This window comes from Belonocnema kinseyi, chromosome 4 (genome assembly GCF_010883055.1).
Source record: "Belonocnema kinseyi isolate 2016_QV_RU_SX_M_011 chromosome 4, B_treatae_v1, whole genome shotgun sequence".
In the NCBI taxonomy this organism is placed as follows: domain Eukaryota; kingdom Metazoa; phylum Arthropoda; class Insecta; order Hymenoptera; family Cynipidae; genus Belonocnema; species Belonocnema kinseyi.
Window position 1 is genome coordinate 36399320 of NC_046660.1, and position 16772 is coordinate 36416091.

The 16772-nt window shown below is 30.8% G+C and overlaps 1 protein-coding gene across 1 annotated transcript in view; it reads right to left on the reverse strand.

The window, feature by feature from the left end:
- Positions 1-16772, reverse strand: part of LOC117171678 (muscarinic acetylcholine receptor gar-2) — a 97166-nt gene that overhangs the window by 15570 nt on the left and 64824 nt on the right. Inside the window, exon 2 of the mRNA XM_033359195.1 lies at positions 152-360. Coding sequence (XP_033215086.1) covers positions 152-360 — 209 coding nt within the window. The remainder of the gene's footprint in view (positions 1-151; positions 361-16772) is intronic.

A 16772-nucleotide genomic window follows, 5' to 3' on the forward strand; every position in this document is an offset into this window, starting at 1 on the left:
GGAGAGAGAGGGAGAGGGAGAGAGAGAGAGAGTAGGTATAGACTATAGAAAGTATAATTGTAAGAGAAAGACAGAGACATACAATTTGAAAAATTGTCCTTACGTATTTAATGGACGTTTCCGAAAAAGAGGATAAACGTAAAATTGCTACCTTCGTCCGCTAGGATGGTTGAGTTTTCATATGCCGTGTAGTTGGTGCTATTTACTGGGTACCACTCCTGAAATAAATCTGGGTAATCTGCTCTATTCCAGGAAGGGTTATCAAGTCCAGTCCAATTTCCATTCAGTTGAGTACATTCTGCTGTCAAGACTTGGTTGTAAACATATCGGCAAAATCTTTCCCGCTGCTTTTTCAATTTCCTGAAAAATTAAGATTTCATTAGTTAATTCTTTTATAATTCAATTCAATTTATTCTCTCACTTTCATTATTAGGCGTGCGCTAAAGCGCACAGGAAACATCGCCTTGATATTTATTATTGTTATTATTACTGTATTGTAACGCTTGTATCATTCAAGTCCTTTTTTACGAGTACATGTACCTCCAGACGACTAGACTTCACTGGGTATGGGCCTGTGAAAATTTAATTTTGCTAAGCTGGGTTCAGAATTACCCTATGATTTAATTACAACCATTGATAACCAGCGACTGCATCAGACTTAATTTAAAGTACTTTTATTTGCCTGTAAGTTTGGCCAGGGGAGAGGAAAACTGTAGAAAACCACTTTTAGAGTTCAGCCGAGTTTCAAGACAGACATTTGACTCTACCAATCGAATGAACACAATCATCCTCGGCATCAATTCAAACATGTAAAAAAATATAGAAGAAGATTATTACAATTTCAATTTTACATCTAAAAACTGAGGTTTCGGTAATAAACTACGGTTGTATACTTCATTTGAGTAGAAATTTCGCTAAAAATTATTTTCAAGAAAATTAAAGTTGGGACTATTTTTTGACGTATTTTCTTTGTACCTTGAAATTTTTTGAATCTTGGAACTTTTTTTATATGCCCTTAAATACTGCCATATCTCTATTGATTAATCTCCATCACTCTAATTTCTTTAACAATTTTTCTAAGGGCAATGCCATGAAATCTGTATTATAACGTAAAAGGTGCATCATCAACTTTTAAAATCGTACAAATGAGTCGAGACAGAAAATCAGTTGTGAACAAGAAGTCTCTTTTATCAGATTCATAATACGTCTACAAGAATGCATGGTTTAAATTAATATTAGAACCACATAATCTAAGGACAATATTATTATTTACTTTTTATTATTTTTTTATTATATTAGTATATTACATAATAATATTATTATTATATATTTCATGCGACTTAAAATTAGAACGCGTGGCTGCATCCGGGTATATACAGTAGCTAGCATGTTGTACTGTACAGGCACAAAAAACACTCAATTTTCAATTACAAAAAAAAAAACCAAGTGCATTTTCGAAAAAATCTCTCTTTTCCAGCCGATATAATTGCTTTTCGATTACGTGGGAAAAATACTACATTACACAATGCATTCTTGTAGACTGATTATGGATCTTGCGAAAACCCGAGTCGTTTTAAGAGCCTTAATTGCTCAAAGCTTTGCAGGATTTGAAGTACACATTCTCAACCCGACATACGAATTTTCAAATGCTGAAATTATTCCAATAGCTTGTCCCCATATTTTTCGTCGTTTTTGGATCAAAATATGCATTTTTTATTAGTTACATATTATTTACGATAAATAAAACCAAAATGGCAGGTTCTTTAAAAAAATCTTACAGGGAAAAATGGATGATCCATCGAAAAGCTACAAGTCTTTCTTTTCAAACTTATTTTACGAATCAGTCGCCGCTTGAATTCAAATTAGAATTTTCAAATCTTTCATAGTATTTTCAATGTATAAAACTAAAATGATGAGTCCTATAAAAATAGTTAGGAGAAGAGTTGTAGATATTTTTAAAAGCTTTAATTCTTCTTTCCAACTTTTTTACGCATCTGTCTTAGTTTGATGTAAAATTGGAATATCTGATTTCTACATTCCCTTCTCGACGAATAAAACCATAACTGCTGGTCAAAGATGGCTGGTTAACGGACTCATGCTTTTTTTAGGACTCTAAAAAAGTGTACCAAAGTTTGATTTGATCCGTTAATTTTTTCAAGAGTTATCTTTTTTACGGACAGACGGACAGACACATAGTTGGGGAAAAAGCACCTTTTTTGGACAAAAATCAACTGAAATTTTTAACGAATTCTGATGATTTTTTTTTCAGAAATGACCGTAAGTCTGTAGGTTTAATGGGTGAAAGCGAGTAATTCACGTAGACTAAACAAAAATATGTTATTAAGCAACAAAGTTTAAACTTTTTTCTACTTAAAGTTTTAGTGATACGATTTCTTTTAGGATTTTCAAATTTACTTAAACAAATCATAAATGAATGTAATTACTGACTAAAAATGATGCCAAGTGGATTAGAGTAAGAAAAATTACTAATGATCTTATAAGCAAACTACTAAACAAAAATAGTTTTTTCATGATTCGCCATGATTGGTTATTTTTAATCCGCAGACATTGTATGGAATATGACAGATAGTAATTTGCGTTGACAATTAGTTAATAGTAGCTTCTGTTTACCAATAATATACCCAATTGTTATAAACAAATGCACATTTTCATCACTTTGTTACGAATATAGGATTAATTTTCGTTTAAAGAATTAATGACAGATATAAGTCTTCAACCAAATATTTCGACTTGATTTTACAAAAAAATAGTAAGCCTATTCATAAAATAATTGTGAAAATATGCATTTCTTGATAAAAATTATTTATATAATTAATTTTTTGTTGTCACGATGAAAAATATGGCACTACGGAGTCTTTGACGAAACATTTCGAGTTCATTTCGAAAAAATGAAGCCTATTCATAAAAAAATGGTTAGAGTGTGCATTTTTGTATAAAAATTATTTAAAATAATTGTTAAGGACATGTGATGTTTCGTCGTGTGGTCATTCGGGTACAGTTCCCTCTGTTTTTTCCCACGAAAATTAAAATTTAAAAGAACTGAAGTTAGAAATCCTATAAAATATCATAGAGGACGTCCGTGAACTCTATTTTGAGAGATAATATAAAAAAATTTATTGTGCTAAATACAAATTTTATGCATGTGCATTATTTTGAGGCTAGGGTTGATTTTCTGCTATGTCATTCCTATAATTTGTCAATTATTTCTGAAAAAAGCTTTTTTGATTGCCTAAAAATAAGGTTAGTTCCAGCACATTAGTTAATATGTTTATTTGATAGTCCAAATTTTTCGGCCAAAAATATTATGTAGTTTGGAAGTAACGCTCGGGAGAATTGTAACACACCTAACCTCGAAATATACACACACGTTTTTAGTAAAATCATAATTTGGAATTAATCCACAAAAAAAGTTTACAGGGACGTCCGGTAGCATGTTCGCAATCATTTCCCAAATTTTTAAGACAGAATATTTATTATTCTAGAAAAAAAGCCGGGGGAACCTAAAACTGGTAAAATCGATCATTATCTAAGTATCACATGCCCTTCAGCAGCATCTATTCTTAACTAATTGTAAGCGCATACTATTATCTGCCATATTTTATACAAAATCTATTGATTTAAAATAGCTCGTCATTACATTGATTTATGATATTTTTAAATAGATTTGAAAATCTTAAAATAAATAGTATTACTGAAAAGTTAGAAAGAAAAAGTTAAAACTTTGTTTTTAAATAAAACGTCTTTTCAGACTAGATGAAGCTCCATCTAGTCTGAAACGATGTTAAGAATTTCTGTTATTCCCTTACGATAATAGAGATTCTATTACGAGAGATAAGATAGTTCTATATTTTCCGATCCCCTAATTTCTACATTTTTCCATCTTTTAACTTCCAACAAGGGATGTCCATTAGGGATTGAAGGTAAATTGTTTTGATATTTCGTGTTTCCACACCCACTTTTTATATTTATTTATTATAATAAACGATAACGAAACGATTTCAATCGCAAAATTATTTATAAAATGAAAAAAAGTGAGGTGAGCACCCGGGTAAGTCAGGGGTTTACCAGCATGGATAAAGTTGGGTCTGTAAACAAAGGTGACAATGATTACAAAGACTTTTCTACCTCTTAAAAATCCTGGTAAAAAAATACACTCTTATTTTCCAGTGGCTTGGTCCAGCTGGGTTGAATCATTAGATAATAATCCGCTATGTATTTTCGAGTCAACTAGCACTCTTTAACGGGTATTTACACGTATATGTACAAATGTGTAGGAATGGGTAAATAGATGTAGGTATAGGAGGAAGTGCCTCTTCACTCTCTTCAGTGAAGGGTGGAGGAACATGTCCATTTTTATGCTGCTGCGGTGGCAACGCGAGACGCAAGTCAAAAGCTGAATACACCGAGGGTACAATGAGCTTGAAATAAGCATGAATGGAACCACATCACTTCCTCTCCAGTCACGGCCCCCATCACAGACAGGCCGAGGGATGGCGAAAAGCTCAAGCTTTAAAGAGGGAAAGCCGCTTTTTGAATTATTTAGTCTGTCGATCACGTACCTACCTTTCTCCCCACAATTCCCAGTCCCCTTCTAAATAATTCCCGATTAACCAGCTATTGTTGACCGATTACTCTATACACGACATTGCGACACAATACCAAGGCACGTGCAAAAATTGCCCCACTTATCCCCATTTATTCTGAGGAATAATTTAGTAATCAGGCATTATTGGGGCTTTAAAATATGGGTACCTTTCAATATTTACGTACAGACTATTGCTGATCAGACTAAAAATGTTTGGATGACATCTAGGCGTGAATGATATTAATTATTTGGTTTGTGGGGTTTTGGCGAGGTTTGCGCTAAGTCTGGTTTTCACTGGAGATACCTTCTTACGCCACATTTATAACCGAGCCTAGTAATTTGCTCTTAATTTTTATGTTACAGTTTTAATTTTATTGAAATTAAACTAATATTCCAATTCAAGTGAAAGTGCGCTTTGCGACATCAGCGCCACTCTTTAAGGCTCTTAAAATGCCTCGGATTTTCGCAAGATTCATATTGCTTATACAAGAATGCAGTGTTCAATGTAATATTTTAACGACGTAATCTAAAGGCAATTATGTCGGCCGGAAAAGAGAGATTTTTCTTCTAAAAATGTACTTGGTTTTTTTATAATTGAAAATTAAGTGTTTTTGCATCTGTAAAATACAACATGTTAGCTTGTGTGTATACATGGCTGCAGTAATTCGGGCGTACACACCTAGGAAGTGTGTGGATACCATTACTGTGCTAAAATTCACGATACCGTTCTAGGGTTAAAGATTCAAATATATTGTTAAAAATTCTCCTTCTTTTATTTAAACTCAACTAGTTGAAAATTCGTTTTCTAGATTGAAAGTTAGCTGTTTTCTAGAACCTTCAACTCTAAAACGTAAATTTGTTGTCATTTTGTTAAAAATGCATGTAATTCGGTAGAAAATTAATATTCTTTGTTGAAAATTCTTTTATTTGGTTGAAGATGCAACTACTGTGAAACTCTTCTATAGTAGAGATTTATATCATAATCATAAATAATAAATAACAATAGATTTAAGGGCTGGTGGTGGGTGCGAATTAACTCATTATAGCCCGCTCTGCTTTTGCTTGTTCACACCTGAGTGCTCGCCTGAGTGACAACCACAGATCCCGCGTACCCCTCGCAGGTCCTGTTACACCCACCAGTGGCGCGGCGTCAATTCTCGGAAGGGCTATAGAAGCGAGGGCTATTGAAGGGTTTCAATGTTAAAAGTTCATTTTTTTTCGATGAATGCAAGTTATTTTTTCGTTGATAATTTCACCAGTTAGTTTAAAATTTATGTACTATGGTGAAAATTCATTCTTTTGGATTGAAAATATTCATCTCCGTTGACTGAAAATGTATTTTTTTTTTTGAAAAATCGACTTTTCGGGTTGTAAAATCAACTGTCTTCTAAAAAGTCGTATTTTGTCTTTGAAACTTTAACTAGTTATAAATAGAACTGCAATCTTTTTAAAATAAAATTGGTCCTTTATTTATCGAAATACGCTAATGGAAAAAATTAGAGTGAAACAAATTTTCCGAATTTTTAGTAATTTTTCAGAATGCTGTATCTCAGTAAAAAATTGTCGTATCAGGGTCTCCAAAAAAGCAGTTTGAAGCTTTAGGTTTCTAGTTTTGAGATATTTTGACTAAAAAAATTTCAGAGCTACATGTTCCGAGCAATATAAACAAGTAGTGTGAGAAAAAAATGTTCTATATTTTGTCCTTCTTTTTCAATTCCACGAGCTTGAACAAAATTTTCTAACTTAGTATATTTTATGGACCGCATAGTTGTATATTCAGCTTCAATTTCCTTTTTCTAAATCATTGTACGACCATTTTTCACTGAGATATCGAACTTTAAATTAAAAATCTGTCCGCTTCGCGGGCACATTCGCGTCCCGGGGTACGCGCGCGGCTCGCTGCGCTCGCAAGTTTGAGCGCGCCTAGGGCGCGCGACGGTTGAATCTCGCGCTTCGCGCTCGAACATGATTACACCTCGCGCTTCGCGCTCGGATATTTATTCTTTGCATTTGGAATGCTTGAAAAAAATTTAATCAAAAAGATCTCTTTTAGATGGCAGTATTGATATGCGTCTTCATATTCTGAATTGTCTACTTAATTAAGTATAGTCAAAGATTAAGTTTCTCAAAGCTCTATAGGCTTTTAGGGTACACATTCTCATCGTGACGCTCGCGCTGCGCGCTCAATTTCTGGCAGACATTTGTAAACAGGTTTTGTTGGATTTTTTTCTCGTAACTTTCGTCGTTTTTCCACACATTTTTTTTTCACTTTACTTTTTTCAACGTTATTTTTCACGAATAAAACAAAAAGTACGCATCCTATCAAGAAGTGATTCTTAACGAACTTGTAGATCTCTTTTGGAATAACCACCATTTTTGTTACTTCATCTTTTTTTGTATCCTACATAGTTTGTCCACAAAATGGAATTTTTTATATTCCATTATTTTTTGTGCAATCAAAATTTGAATTTTCTATTTTTGAAGAAAATCAAAAAATTGGTTATGATAATCTTGTAGGGATTACAAAAATAAATGTTTTTCTTATCTTGACTTTTTTTCATATCGTGCGTTTTTCGGCTTCAAATTTTGATTTTCGGTTGATTTAAAAAATTTTGAAAACGCTATAACTCTGAGAATTTTCTTTTTATCGAAAGAAGTCATGAAAATAAATTGTTTTTTCTTTACAATACTATAAATATCCGTACATAGAATTTTCAAATTCAGAAAAAAGTCGTCTCAAAAATTTTCAAAATGCGCTCACTTTTTGAATTTTTATCACAAATGGCTGGTTAACGAACTCGTCCTTTCTTTTAGGGCCTAGAAAAAGTGTGCTAAAGATGGATTTGATTCGTTCATTTTTTCGAGAGTTATCGTGTTTACGGACGGACGGACGGCCGGACAGACAGACAGACAGACGCCATCGTGAAAACCTGATTTTCGGATTCAGGGGGTCTCGAAACGTGGAGATCCGTTGAAAAAGTGTTATGTCAAATTTCCGACAATTCTAATACTTTTTCAATCATAAATGATGAGAATGTAAAAAGGACCCTTTTGTCTTTGATCGACGATATCTTAGCTACGAATGGTCGCACAGAAAATTGAAAATTGAAATAAATTTCCTACAAGATTCTGCCACGATCTTGGATAAAAATTTTTCTTTCATCCATGACATAAATTTGAAAGAACAGGAAAAAAGGGTAATTTATGGTTCTTCAAAACATCAACGGCTAAATTTCAAATCTTCATGAAATGACTAATGTTAAGTGCGCCTTTTACAGTTGAATACCCCTCCCCCCCCCAAAAAAAAACCCTGAGAAGTTACATCTCAATCTAATGAACTATTTCCTTATTGCCAACAGTTAAACTTAAACAAATTAAATGGTCACGTTTTTTTACGCTTGAATATGTCCTAATCATGGCTAAAATAAAGAAACTTCGGAAAAAAAATTTGTTTCAAAAATTTTTTTCGAAATTAGAATTTCGCGATTCAGGTCATCAAATTGTAAATTTCAGCGATATTTGCGAAAAGAATGGAAATATCTCAAAGATTTTTTTAAATTTTAGCCATGATTAGGACATGTTCAAGCGCAAAAAAATGTGACCTTTTAATTTTTTCAAAAGTTTGAACATTTGCAACAAGGAAACAGTTCATTAGATCGAAATGTAATTTTGCAGGGTTTTTGGGGACTTATTCAACTGTGGAAGGCACACTCAACATCAGTCATTTCATGATGATTTGAAATTTAGTCGTTGATGTTCTGAATAACCACAATTTACCCTTTTTCCCTATCTTTTGAAATTTATTTCATGGATAAAAAAATTTGTTATTCAAGATCGTGACAGAATCTTGTAGGAAATTTATTCAAGTTTTCAGAACTGCCCTTAAATATTCTGCGCAACCGAAATATATCGGTTGCTGAGATATCGTCGTTCAAAGAGAAAAGGTCCTTTTTGATTAAAAGTTCGATATCTCAGTAAAATATGGTCGTACCGAGGTTTAGAAAAAGCAAATCGAAGCTGATGTAGCTCCGAATTTTTGTTGCCAAAAGATCTCAAAACTAGAAACATTAAGCTTTAAAATGCTTTTTTTAAGACATTGATACGACTATTTTTCACTAAGATACATCATTCTGAAAAATTACTAGAAATTCGGAAATTTTTTTTACCCTTTAATTTTTTCCATTAGTGTATTTAATAGGCAATAATTACATTCAGACTTTACAACCCAAAATAGTATCTCGCGAAAGAGGGGGGAATGGGGAGATTTTTTACGGAATTAGGGAAATAAAAATTTGTTTTTTCAGCGAAATAGTTAAAGCAAGGCAGTACAGAACTAGATAAACAACAAAATGGAAATTTCTCAGGGGGGCGAAAAAGCATTCTGTAAAATCGAAATCACTATCTAGAGATGAAACAATAGTCTAATCCCAAGTCGAACCGGCTCCTTTGTGGATAACGATCAAAAATTCAATTTATAGTTAAAATAAAAAAATATGCGTTCCCGAATATTGGTAAACAAAGTATAATCTTAACACTTAGCCAATTCCGAAAAATTCTATTGAGAATTTTATTATTGAAATTTCATAGGTTTTTCAAAAATCGGCTTTTAAAGCGATTAAAAAACGATGTTTTATTTTTCTGCAAAACCAAAAATAATAACCATAAAAAATTATGTTAAAAAATAAAATTTGAAGATCGCAATATCAGAGTATGACATTTTTTGCTAAAAGAAAGAAAAAAAATATTTCAATAGATAATCATGATTTCATTCAATATAAATCTTAAAAGGTTGAAAAAATGATTATTATGTTAAAATTTCAGTTCAATATTCAGCCAAAACAGATTTTCTAACAAAAAAGATAATTTTTTTACAAAAATGTTAATTTTTAAACAAGAAAGGTGAATATTTAATCAAATATACGAATTTTCAATTAAACTGATGAATCTTCAAACTAGAAATTCTTTTTTTTTACAAAAATGATTGATTTTGGAACTAAAGAGGATACATTTTAAACCAAAAATGGAATGCATAATTTTTTAGTTTATAACATTATATCAAGCAAAAGAGTTGAATTTTCTACTAAATTGATGAATCGTTAATAAAAAAATGATTTTCTAAGAAAGTATTTTAACTTTAAACCGAGTGAATGAATTTTCAATTAAAGAAGAGGAGCTTAGAACGAAAAAAGGTTGATATTTTAACCAAATAATATTTTTGTTTTAGGTAAAAAATGTGAATATAATCAGAAAGACGAATTATCAACAAAATAGTTCAAGCGTCAACCAAAACAGAATAATTTTCAATCAAATATTCGAACTTTTTTTATCAAAATATATGAATTTTTAAACCAGACAGATGGATATTTTGTAAATATTTGAAATGTTGACCTGAAAATATTAATTTTAAACAAAAAAGTTAATTTACAACCAAATAAAAGAATTCTCAACTATAGTATTGATTCCTCAACTACAAATTTTTTTTTTCAAATCCATGACTTTAATTTAAAAAGATAAATTTAAAACCTAAAAAAGAATAGTTGACTTTTCAGTTATAACAATTAAATTTTCAGAACAAAAAACATAATTTGAAAAAAATAGTTGAATTTATAACAAAAGAAATGAGTTTTGCATCTAAATAATGAATCTCAAACAAAAAGATAAATCCTCAACAAGTTATATTAATTTTTAATTAAAGATGATGAGTTATATACCAAAAATAGTTGATATTTCAACCAAAACAGATTTTCAGGTTAGATAAAAAACAGTTTAATTCAACCAAACAGACGAATTTTTGTGAAAATAATTCAATTCTTAACCAAAATACAATAAATAAATTAACGAAAAACTGTTGATATATCTGTCGAAAACTATTTTGATTTTCAATAAAAAATACTTTAATGTACCAAAAAAGACGAATTTTTAAGAAAATAGTTTAATCCTCAACTAAAATAGATAAAATTTTAACCGAACACTTGAATTTTCCACCAAAAAAAATATTTCTAACAAAATGTGTGCATTTTCAAATAAAAGTGACAAATTTTTTATAAAACTGTTGAATTTTCAACACGTAAATATATATTTTCAACAAAAAAAAACATAATTTTCAACTAAATAGATGCATTTTTACCCAAATAGCTTAATTGTCTACTAAATTGTTGAATTTTTAAGCCAAAAAGACAAATTAAAAACAAGTTAAATTCTGAACCGTAAAATGTGAATTTATAACGAAGAAATTTAATTTTGAACTAAGTAATTGAATTTTCTAAACAAAAAGACGAATTTTTAAGAAAACAGTTGAATTAACAATAAAATGATAAAATTTCCAACCAAATAATTAAATTTTTGATAAAGAAAATGAATTCTCAATCCAAAATATAATAGTAAACTTTTCAACTAAAATGAAACAACTTTCAACCAAAAATAGTTGGATTTTCTTATTAGGTTCTGTTAATTTCTTTCACATCAGACAAGAAACCCAGAAAAGGGGGGGAAAGGAAAGTTTATTAAAAATGGGTAAAACAGGCAGAATTCTTTAAAAAAGGGGAGAAGGGGGAAATATTGGAATAAGAAGAAAATATGAGAAAAGACTTAAAGTCTGTAAATAGATTTCTGTCCTGTCGTTTCAAAAATATAACTTTTTTCTGGAATCCGGCAATGCATCTCATTTTTCATATTACATTTTGAATAATGTCTTTTGTGCCTTCCTTTTCGCTAGTCTTGAAAATCAATAGAAGCAATTCTATCGCATAGAAGATAATATTATGTTGACGTGTGAAGAAATGAACCGAATAGAGAGATGGGATTCATTGTTTTAAGAATCTCTGGGGTGTAAATATAAGATTATGTGCCAGCTTGTGCGTACTATCCATTGTAGGAGAAATCACTCTACAGCGGATAATGTAACTCAGAGTGGATAATCATTCATTAAAAATACGAATGTATGGAAAATAATTATTTTACTTTAATTAATACTTAAGAAAGTTTTAATAAATTGAAAATAATTATTGTTCTTTGAATGTGCTTTTAATTAATGAATATTCACTCTACATTTCATTATTCACTGTGGGAATGTTTCCCCTATTTATAGATATACTCTTATATTACCTTGTTCTAGGTTTGTGATTCATCTCTTAATGCTGTCAAAGATTCTTGAACTGGAATATCGAGGTTTAGTAAATTAAAAAAAATAGAAAAACAAGACACAAATCGATATTATTATGCATCTCATTCACATGAACTAGGTCAAACAACAGAGCAAATAAACCTACTGCATGGAAAATATATAATATCAATAGGATTATAAATACGCATATATTCATTTACTGAAACAGAAGAACTTTAAAGTACTCACTGTTCTCAGTTACGTTACAAATTGAAGATTAATAAGATTGCACTGCTTAAACAAAATAAAATTTAAACTAGACTCGACAGGCATGGTCTTACATATGGGGTATTCCACACAATATTTGCTACCAAAACTTTTTTTTACGTAAAATATATTTTTTCTGTTTTGTATGTTTCTTTTTATTTTGAAGAGTGGACTAAACGTTTTTCGTGATCTGTTAAAAATTTGGGAGTGGATAATCAAATACTTTCGAAGCAATGCATGTTTGAATAGCTATAAATTTTAAATATGTTAAATTAACAACATAACAATATACGATTTTGGAAGGGGATGGTTGTGTTTGACTTATCGCGTAGGCAGTCGAGTTCCAGTCCGATGCATTGCTTCGAAAGTATTTGACTACCCACTCCTAAATTCTTATCAGATTAAGAAAAACAGTTAGTGCGCCTTTTAAAATAAAAAAATTTAAAAACAGAACCGAATAAAAAAATCTATTTGTTCATAAATATTTGATTTATATTATTAACTACATAATTAAAGTGGATTTTAGTATACTTTATTCAAAAGTTGAGGAAAAGGCCCACATTTTATCTTCCCTATGAATTTTCATATCTTGGTTTAATAATGCAGTATAAGCAATCAAAAGAAAGAACTTTTTTATGACCATTATAGAAAAAAAAATTTCTCCAAAATTTGGCGTGTCATATTGAAATAAAAAAATACGTATCGAATATTTTTGAGTGTTGATCAAGAAAAATAAAATCATACGTTAAAAAAATTTTAGTGGAAAATATTGCGTGGAATGCCCTATATATATTTACAACAATTTCACCAAATTTTAATACCATATTTACACTGTTCAAATTATAAAGCAATCGAATATAAAACATGTAATTCGTCATGTGACAGATTGTATCATGCCCTTAAATACAAAAAACAATAAGTTATATATTTTTTAATATTTGGCACTAGTATGAAAACACTTTTAATTAAATTTTACGGACTTTTTTCATTCGAGAACATTGATATAATTTAAAGATCAGCTTAGACAGCAGATTAACTTATCAGATTAGGCGCCGTCCATAAACTCTTTTCCCATTTTAAAAAGAATTCCTATTACATTCTCATCATGAGAAGGTTTTAGATTTGTGTAAAATTGTATCCCCTCCTCTCACTTTTGTCAAATGTCCGCATAAAAATTCAAAATGTGAGCGTATTTTCTAAATTTTTGAGACCTCCATTTTCAGAATTTAAAAATTCTATGCAAGTCTATTCGTAGTATTCAAAAAGACGAACAATTTATCCTCATTCTTTCTTTCATTAAAAAACGAATTACAAGTGTTATAGCATTTACAAAATTCCAAAACACAAACGAAAATGAACATTTTAAGTGAAACAACGCACGATACGAAAAAACTATGTCAAATTTTAATTTTCTTTGATGGCTAGAATGGGTACAGATATTCCTGAAAATAATATATCTTCAATTATTTGGTAAAATGTAACAATCTGAATATTTATAAACAAATAAGATAATAAATTTAAAATTTTGGCAGCTACACGTGGCAAAAAATCTCGTTCCTTTAAATGAAAAATTGAGAAATATAATTCTTTTCCTTAGGCATTGTATCCAGAGTTATGTTTTGTTTTAATAACTTTCAGTTGTTTCAATATTCTCTTTCAGAAATATGTGCATTGTTAAAAGTTCTCAAAAAGACCCTGTCTGATTTTTAAATTTCTAATTCCAATTGAGGTTTAGAAGATGTGGCGCAGTATTTAAAAAGAGAATTTAATGTAAAAGTTTACCGATTGGAAAAGGTCGAAGCAAATTAAATCATGATTTTATCCCTTATTTTAAAAGAAAATGGCAGAGTTCAGCATTTATTAAAGCTTGTTTCGACAACAAGTTTGCAGGTTGGTTGAACACATATTTTATCGTGGAATGTCAACCTGAAAGTACACCAAAACTTTCGCTTTCAGTTCGGAGTTGGGGGTTGTCTTCAAATGGCCTTGGACTGAATTCGGGGGGCTCGAAATGGAAACAGTCAGGGCTGCCTGAACCGTTTCTAATGGGAATATATATCTATATACATAATGTCGCAACCGCTCTCAACCAGCTCCCCTGAGAATTACAGCAGCCAGCAGTTCTAGGGAGACCAAAAACGGGGTTAATGAAAGCAGGAGTTTAGTGTAATGACAAATGCGGAAGGTCAAACTCAAGTGACTTTCGCGAATGTTCTACCCCGACAAAACGAATGAAATTAATGGATAAATGGGAAAAATATACGGACATCGAAATAAGAGAAGCTTTTTTACACTTGCTAAATCTATGTGATAGGAAGAAAGAATCAGAATTCATGGATTTAATTTGAGCTTCTGATGAAAATGAAAATTTTGAAAGAAGAGAAATGCTGATAGTTACCCAGCATACGACAATTTGGCAAAAACTAAAGAAGAATATTATCCACATTCAACTAAAGTAACCGAAAGGTATTTTACAATTGGATCAAAATCTTTATTAGATCATACGATATCTCGCATGTTTAAAGATCGTGATATTTCTCTTCCATTTACTGGTTTAAGGAAACCTCATAACTTGCAGTTCATTGTGAAATACGGTTGTGATGGTTCTTCAAACCAAAGCACGTACAAGCAAAAGAGAGATGATCCAGATATGGTGGATAATAGTATCTTCACGGTTTGAATGGTATTACTGCGACTTTACTTATAGGATTCGGTAAATTCTATAGTGTGGCAAAATCCTAATCCATCGTCAACATCATATTGCAGGCCGATAATATATGAAATCGCAAAAGAAACCCTAGAAAAAAACAATTTAGTAATATCAGCACTTTAAACAGAAATCGATCAAATGAAGCCCATAATAATAAAGAACGATTCAGGTACTTTTGTGATAAAACCTGATATAAATTTGACAATGCTAGACCAAAATGTTTGCCAGGTTCTTTCTGGAACTTTATCATCTATGACTTGCTACATATGTCAAGCTACATCTAAAGAGATGAATGACTTAGATGCAGTCAAAGGCAAAGTTATAGATTTTAAGTCATATGATTATGAATTGTCAACACTACATGCCACGATTCACTTTATGGCAAATATTATGCAAAAGCAGGAGAAAACTCGAATTTGCAAAGCTTTTCATCAGAAGAGAAGATTAATAATAGATGCAGTAAAACACGGCTCAGGCACATCCAATGATGAGAATAGCTCAAGAAGGTTTTTTTCTTAAACTAACAGCAGAAATTACAGGGATGACAGACTTGGAGTTAGTGGAAAGATTTGCGTACATTCTGTACAAATTAACAAGGACAGAGCTAACTAAATTGGAAACATTTGAAACATATACTATGTGGATCGCACAACTGTACGTACGTTTATGCCCGTAACATGCACGTAACTACATTCCTGTAACTGCTCATAAGATATTATTGCATGGACCTGATAGTAGCAGACAAACTGTTATTGAGTTCGGATCCAAGTATAAGTTACGAAAGCAGACATATTTCAAAAATCTGAAATTCATGAAAAAGTGCTTGTTTTTCTGCATTCATTACCGATTCCTTTGTCTAACATGAATCTTTGGCCAAATTGACGATTTGCCTACCAAGTCGGTGGGTTATTGTCAAAAGATTTTGTATTGAGTGAATGTTAGCATGAAGTCTTATGATTCATTTTCAATCTGTTTCGACTGAAACCCCAACTTTTTATAAGTTAAACTGCCAACATTTGGAATTTGTTTATCTAAATTGTTTATAAACATTTAAGTTGTTATATTATACTAAATATTTCAAAGATACATTTTTTGAGACATAACTGTAGTCATTCTAGCAATTAAAAAAAAATTAAAATTTGATAAAACCTTCAATATGAATATTTTGTCACGGAAATTATTTATAACAATGGTTATAGCTAACTTCTCAAATAATCATATGTCCAACAGCTTAGAACATTTCCAGTGCAAAAAAAATTGTTCTATGCGAAAGGACTAAAATCTTGAATTTTTTTATATAATTTGTTCATAAAAATTTGAATTGTTATATTTTACCAAATATTATTAAATATTTCTAGGAATACTTAAAGTCGTTCTGGCGATTGAAGGAAATTCTCGTTTGAAAAGATCTTAAATTTGAATATTTTGCTAAAAGAATTGTTTTACCGACACTAAGACTATTTGATATTTTGTTCATAAAATTTGTTTGTAACAAATAAATGGAATAATGGACAAATTATTTGTATTCTATTAGTGCCTAAACATTTATTTAAGATAATATAAAGTTTACTCAATCCGTTATAAAAGCGTAAAAAATTTCAGTTTTTCCCTACTTTGAGTGCAAACATTATTAATAAACAAATAGAGGAAGACAAATTTCGGTACGTCAAGCTTTTCAGAATTTAATGAAATTTTATTAAAAATTTCAAAATCGGACCATAATTGAAGGCTCTGGACATTTTTGAACGAAAAACTGCATTTCCTCACACTTTGTGCCCCACCGCGGAGACTGGCAACACTTGAATGGCGATCAGCTTCCTCGTTGTGCGCTTTGACCAATCACAAGTATCGTAGAGAGTTTATATAAAACAACATAATTTGAAACCTCAGTATCAGGTTAGCCCTGATGAAGTGAACTGCAATGTTCACTAAACGTCGGCAAGAGTTGTAGCTTTGCACACGATTAAAATCCGAAACACTCCCTCTTTATTATAATGAGTCATTGTGAAAGCATTAAATATATTATACTTCAGCTATATCTAATCTATAATTTAGCTAAACCTTATATATACTATAAGTAATCTATA